General features: G+C 39.6%; 1 protein-coding gene across 3 annotated transcripts in view; it reads left to right on the top strand.

Moving 5' to 3' along the window:
• Window positions 1-687: 687 nt before the first annotated feature.
• parp4 (poly (ADP-ribose) polymerase family, member 4) overlaps window positions 688-7,112 on the top strand; it is a 66,741-nt gene continuing 60,316 nt past the window's right edge. The window contains exons 1-3 of one of the 3 annotated variants that reach the window (XM_020588406.1): window positions 688-823; window positions 1,348-1,475; window positions 3,964-4,165. In XM_020588406.1, coding sequence (XP_020444062.1) covers window positions 1,350-1,475; window positions 3,964-4,165 — 328 coding nt within the window. In that variant the 5' untranslated portion in view covers window positions 688-823; window positions 1,348-1,349. Of the gene's footprint in view, window positions 824-1,064; window positions 1,247-1,347; window positions 1,476-3,963; window positions 4,166-7,112 lie in introns of those variants that run through there. The other 2 variants (XM_020588407.1, XM_020588408.1) reach the window with 2 other exon arrangements.

Genomic DNA, 7,112 nt, shown 5'->3' with positions numbered 1-7,112 from the left:
CAACAAGTATGACATTGCAAACCTTTCATATCTATTATATGTCATCTGTTTTTAACCTCTAAAAATATATGGGCCTTTTCCTGCAAGATTGTTTGCTCTGTCATTTAATTCTGGGAAGATAGTGTGCTGTACAGGCCATATTTGATTTATCAGAGCATTTTTGTGGGGAAACTACCTCCAGAGGTTATTTAATATGACAATACAGAAAAAATGCCATAAAATCTAAACAATTAGCATGTAACATTTTGAAAGGGCACTGCTGAGCTGCAACATGAGAGAATATTCTTGTGGATTATCAGACCCAGTCTTCTGGCTGTCGCTTCATATTCAGGCTACCAAACAGACATACAGAGAGTGGGATTCATGTAACCTGCAAGAAAAAAGATAAGGCTATTTCCCAGATCTATTCCTTTAAGTAACAAAGGGTATTCTGTGGCAAGGCACATAAGCTTAGTGTAGGCTATATCTTGCAGAAACAACCTCTTTAATGTGTTGATGTTGGGCATTGTTTTACTTACAGAATTAAGTACAGACGTTTGACACTTTACATAATGAAATCATTATCATGTACTTAAATTAGTTTAACTGAATTTTGATTTAAAATAACAGGAGGATTTGTGAAATATTAACAGTTGTTCATTATGATAGTGAGAATGGAATTAGAGTGTAACCTTTATTTTGAAACAAACCGGAAGAAAATAAACTATTGTGGCACTAGCTTTGTGCTAACCTGGCAGGCGTCTGGGTACTTAAATACTCCGTTGGGCGCAAGAACTTATGCCAGTTTATATTTCCTGACAACAGCCACAGGAGCACCGTCTAGGTATTTACAGTAAAGCAAACCTCTGTTTCTTTGTTTACCCAGACGTTAATGTTAGCCAGGCTAATCCTTGCAGTCTTATCCAGTGTGTTGCAGAGAGCTAGGATAGCTAAGCGTGTTTTTATGGGGAAAATGTGTTGTCACACACTTTACTGGACATTTTGCGACACTTTTACTTCGCTAACTTTGTAAACCGTTAAATTCTGATCCTTATTTATTATATTTTTGCTATATGAAATAGTCAAAACAAAATGACTAGTGTAAAGCAACCTGATTTTCAGTTCCGAAGTGATTGTGTTAGCTAAGCTATTGCTTATAATTTATTAATATGCTTTCACTTTGTGGCTTGTTTTGAATATGTATTTTTATAGCATAGCAACTGTAAGGATTTGCTTCTATAACAGATTCCCAGCAGTCCAGTTTTAGGTGTGTTCGTACAGGGGGAGGGGGAGAATAAGGAAGCAGCTGAGAACTATTGGCATGAATGTGGCCATAACAACTTCTTTGGGCGTTTTCTTTCCTTCCAGGCATGGCCGTGTTTGAGAACTGCTCTGTGCTTTTAGAGCTGAAAAATCTACCCGTCAAAGATAAGGAGAAGCTAAAGTCAGCAATAAGAGAGAACGGAGGCAACATTTCCTTTGTGGTCAATAAGCAGGTCAGTGGATGTGGCCACTCTCCACTGCAGGTGGTGTTTTAATACCATTAATACCATGGTATTAATAATAATAACTGGTTTCACACTGTGTATAGATGTATCAGACTGATGAGGGATATTTATTTAAAAACCAATGATCATTCTTCTTCATTGTAATTAATATACAGTGGGGCAAATAAGTATTTGATATACCGCCGAGTTTTCAAGTTTTCCCACTTACAAAGAATGGACAGATCTGTAATTTTCATCGTAGGTACACCTCAACTGTGAGAGACAGAATCTACAAAAAATTCCAGAAAATCACATTTAGATTTTTAAATAATTTATTTCCATTTTGTTGTATGAAATAAGTATTCAACATTTACACTGGTAGTACTGACCATCCTGCTTCTACAGTATAAAACACAATTCCTCACCTTGGTATCCCTTTAAACTTTATATCAATTGACAGCATGAAAATGAATTGTGCCCACATAACACATCCCCCACAAGGCTCCAAACTTGGAGGAGGCATCACAAATTATTCTGTCTATGAGCTGTTATATAGCTTTAGAAGTTTAAGTATGCTTCAGTCACATGGCTTGGCCAGTGATTAGGATGCATCACATGGCATCTAATGTATTTACTTTGTGTATTAATCCTCTGACATTCTGCAGATTGCTGCAAAATCTAAACTCTGAAAATACCAGTGCAGCAGGGCATATTGGCATGTCTCTTGCCACCCACATACCACTGACTGAAATAGTAAACACATAGGAGATGAGAGGAAAATCAGCTTGATACACTGGTTGATCATTTTTGAACTTCATTCAGAGTGGGGGAGATGTGTTCGACTGGCCAGAAGGCTTAGTATTAGCTTATATTAGTGTGCTGTTATACTGCACTGTGTTATATTGAACATTGTACAGGATATTTAACCAATTCAAGAAAATGAGATTATATCAACCCAATTTATCCTTCATTTACAGGTTACCAGTTAATGCCTTTTTCCAAATCACTGCGGTACAACGAACGTATTTTGGTTCAGGTCTTACTAGTGTGACCAGGTCCTCCCGCGTAGTTCTAGTTCTATCCCTCACCTTTCTCAGGATCATTGATACTCCACGAGGCGAGATCTTGCATGGAGCCCCAGTCCAATTTTTTTCCATGGTCTAATAATCCCACCAACAGTTGTTGCCTTCTCACCAAGCTGTTTGCCTATTGTCCTGTAACCCATCCCAGCCTTGTGCAGGTCTACAATTTTGTCCCTAGTGTCCTTAGACAGCTCTTTGGTCTTGCCCATAGTGGAGAACTTGGAGTCTGATAGATTGTGTGGACAGGTGTCTTTTATACAGGTGCAATTAATACAGGCAATGAGTGGAGGATAGGAGGGCTTCTTAAAGACAAACTAACAGGTCTGTGAGAGCCAGAATTCTTGCTGGTTGGTAGGTGATCAAATACTTATTTCATGCAATAAACTGGAAATAAATAATTTAAAAATCTAACCATCTGATTTACTGGAATTGTTTTCTAGATTCTGTCTCTCATAGTTGAGGTATACCTACGATGAAAATTACAGAACTGTCCATTCTCTGTAAGTGGGAAAACTTGAAAAAATGGTGGTGTATCAAATACTTATTTGCCCCACTGTATCATGACTATTGTACTGGCTGTACTGACAGTATTAGCCATCTATGCAACTTTGTCTGGGTTACATAAAGGTGCAGTAGCATAACCACAGAGTGTTTAAGCATGTACCTTATTTGGGCTGATCAGCTGAAAGCGTTCCCACATTGTCTCTTCCTAGCTGGCTCCATGATGGCGATCAAACAAAGGCAGGAATGATAATAAGGACAGCAACTATGCACACCCCAATTATGACGACAAACCCACATGTTGTGCATCATTATGGGTGGCTATATAGTGCTTTTATGCACCTAAGAACCTGATAATGCACACAGCAAGGTCTCGCATTACAAAGCAGTATCGACTGTTTGACCCAGTCACTGGATTCACTCAGGGGACCGAAGCCATTTCTGCCTTGGATGTCATCAGTCACATGTCTTTTTCTGCAACAAAGCAAGCATCGAAGCAGTGGTTCGCAGAAAATGCCTCTTCGAGTTTGAAGCTTGTATCGAAGCATCAGTGTCAGATACCCATTAATACAAGCTAGCAATACAAAATTAGTAGGGGTCCGGGAACAAAAGCCGAGAGTGCCCTCTCGCGGCTATCAGTGTGAAAATAATGAACATGTGAAATTTCAATCTACGGTAATATTTTAAAAAAACATACATAAGTCGCTCCGGAGTATACGTCGCAGGACCAGCCAAACCATGAAAAAAAGTGCGACTTATAGTCCGGAAAATACGGTATTTGCCCCACTGTAGATGCAGCTTGATTGTGTTACAATCAACAGACACTTTTCAGAGCACTTCTGCCTGCTGGACATGTTCATATACACTAACAAAAATCATAATTTCTTTCTGATCTCTGGCTACATTTCCCACAGTGCTCTCTGATAGTGACCAGTGATGTGTCCACCTTGAGCTCCAACAGACTGCGTAGCATCCAAAAGCACCACACCCCCGTCGTGTGCGTGGAGTATGTCTACAACTGTGTGAGCAGAGGAGCTCTCCTGCCTGTGGATGAATACAAACTGGATACCTCCTCCGCTCTTTCACCTCCTCTTATTCTCTTCTCACCAAAGCAAGGTATTATCTTTATGAGCAGTAATTTTTTTCCAAAAACCGCACACATATTGATAAATGCCAGGCAGCAAATACACTGTGCACGTAAAAAAAAAATGCTGCTCACTAATATAGCATTTTCACTTTTTTTATTTTAATGTGCACATGGCTCGTGATGTTTTAGTGACAACACATGCCTGAAGAATAAAAAAGCTAAATAAGTACCTACTTGACATGCTGGGTTTAAGTTTGGGATATAAATGCACATTTAATGTAAAATAAATCTAAACATAGTTAAAGAACAAACACTGTCATGGTTACCACAGTTTATGGTGGTGGGCCTATATGTGATTCTAATGTGGCTCATTCAGTGCAGAGCACCTTCTTCAGTTAAAGAAAAAAACAAACACTGCTTTTCAGTGTGCCGATTGATTACTGAAAAAGTCTTCTTGTTCCATGAAGATCTTTGTTTCGCAGTCTTTAAAATTTCACCTCTGCTTGCGGCACATTGATAACAAGTGTGTGGATGCGAGTGCTTTATATCAAGTAGCAGTTTACTTACCTAAAGGATAGGATTTGTGTAATAATGAATTTAATGTCTTGTTTGCGTGAAGCATCAACTGTAAAAACGATGGGCAGGCTAAGAGCTCCCAGAAGTGAAGTCACCATGAATCCATCGCCCCCCTGGTGGCTGGTTGCCATATAGGTCATAAATCCTGCCTTCCATGTTTTAAAAAAATAAAAATAAAAAATCCCCAGGGGTCACTTCAGCGGTTTTTGGTAGATATTATCACGCAGATGTGTGTATAAGTGGTAATATTTCTGGTACTGTTGTTTTATTTGATGACATAAAAAGAGGTGTGTTTTGGTTGATGTGATGCTGTGATTGGCAGTCTGATGCTGTCAATCCACTTGTGGTTACTACTGCACAGAATCTGGTTGCAAAAAAGTAAGATGGCAGCTGCTGTATTTTGGCTTCATTTTTGCATAGTGGAGGGAAGTGGTGATGCCATGTCCATTGTACAGTCTTATGCAAAAGTTTAGGCACCCCTTGATAAATAACAGATTTTGGTGATTTTTTATTTGAACAGATGTTAACACAATTTCTTGTATATGTGTCGATGGTGTGAAGTAAATAGATGGAGGATTGACTAGTTGGTATAAGGACCTATGGCTGGATAGCTACAGATGTTAGCACCAAACCCAAAGTAAATATACCAAAATGCCGTGAAAATGCCATCATGCTTTTACCAGTGCTGGTTCCAAAACAAAACTCCAGGAGTACCAGGTTCAGACTTTGATTAGACCCTGGAGCTAGGGCTGTATGTCTTCTACATTGTCTGTTTGACAGGTCAAATCTAGAAAATGGTGTGCACCCTAACACCATACCAGTAAATGGTTATATTGTATGAATTAGCGTTTTAAAAATGAGATCCCTGATGGAACCCTTTGTACTGTAACTGCAGCAGTAAACTGAAGGACCATGAAGGTGACATACCCCTACATCTGAGATTTGTAAATACACATTAGTGGTCTGTTTCTATGTCAGACTTTAAAATAAAAAAATAAGGGTTTTGAAATGTGTAGTAGTGATGGCCATCTGACACCGAGGCCTCGATACCTGATTCGAGCTGGGAGAGAGCTCTCCTGCGAACCACTGCCTCGAGGCCTGTGTCGTTGCCGAAAAGACATGTGACTGATGACGTCCGACACAGAAACAGCTGGCCTGAGTGACTCCTGTGACCAGTTCAGACCGTCGATATGGTGTCATGATGCGAGACCTCGCTGCGCGAGTCAGCAGGTGCATAGGGGTACCATAAAGCCACCCAAGATGATGCACAACATGTGGGTTTGTCGGTGTAGAAATAATAATAATAATAATAATAATAATAATAAAATGTATTTGTAAAGCATTTTCCAACTCGAAAGCACAAAGTGCTACATCGATAAAATAACAGTTCAAAACAATCAAGGCTAAAAGAGAAACATAAGACAAACACTAAGCACTCATATAGCACAATTTCTACCCGGCTTGCTATCACAAAAAGGGACTCAAAGATAGTGGTCATACAGGACCAATAAACAAGCTAAACATTAAAAGCTTGTTTGAAAAGATACGTATTTATTAGGTGTGTGCCTAGTTGCTGTCGGTATGATCATTGCTGCTGGTGTGTGATCACCATGGAGCCAGCTAGGAAGAGACCCTGTTCTCCACTGTGGGAACACTTTCAGCTGATCGGTCCAAAGACAGTGTAGAAACTTCTGTTCCTGAATAAAAATGATTGATTCCCCATCCCTTGTATTTATTCACACCCTGTCCTAGTTGCATACGCACATATTATCATCCTAGCACATCCTGTTTCCCCAAGCACGCCTTCTCCCTCCTACAACACTACATATGTTCATAGACTCAACCAACTGACCAATCAATCTATACAAAACTTTTCACATCATTCACACAGAGCCTAGTTCAGTGGATGAAATATCAAATAACACAAAGTTCAAAACAGATAAAATATAAGTGCAACTGTATTGTTTGACAGAGGAATATTTTTCAATTTTGCAGCACTTTTTTCATCCAGCATAATTGACACCATGTCTACAGCAGCCTGGAGAATGATCTGCTCAGCAATTGTGTGTGGGTTTTTTGCACTGTGCAATTCTGTATGCAACTTTGAATGAAGCCATTTGTGCTTTGCTGTTCATTGATGTGGATTTTGCCATGCGATTTTCATGCTGATGGTTTTCTGCCAGCTTTCTTTTAAAGAAGTCGAGTGGTTTATTAATGTGACTAGGGTGTGTTGTCTCTAAATGTCTTCTTAATTTTTTGGGTCCCGTGCTGTCTGCTGCCAGCAGCTTAAGACACAAGGCACACATGGGTCTCTCCTCTGCCCCTACCATTCCAACCGTGAATCCAAGCGCAAGATGGGCTTCATCATATTTTCTTTTCGGCTGCCTTTTTGGTTGATTA

This window comes from Monopterus albus, unplaced genomic scaffold, assembly GCF_001952655.1.
Source record: "Monopterus albus unplaced genomic scaffold, M_albus_1.0 scaffold537.1, whole genome shotgun sequence".
Taxonomy (NCBI): Eukaryota; Metazoa; Chordata; class Actinopteri; order Synbranchiformes; family Synbranchidae; genus Monopterus; species Monopterus albus.
Note: the sequence above shows the minus strand (reverse complement) of the source record. Positions and strands in the feature narration are given on the sequence as shown.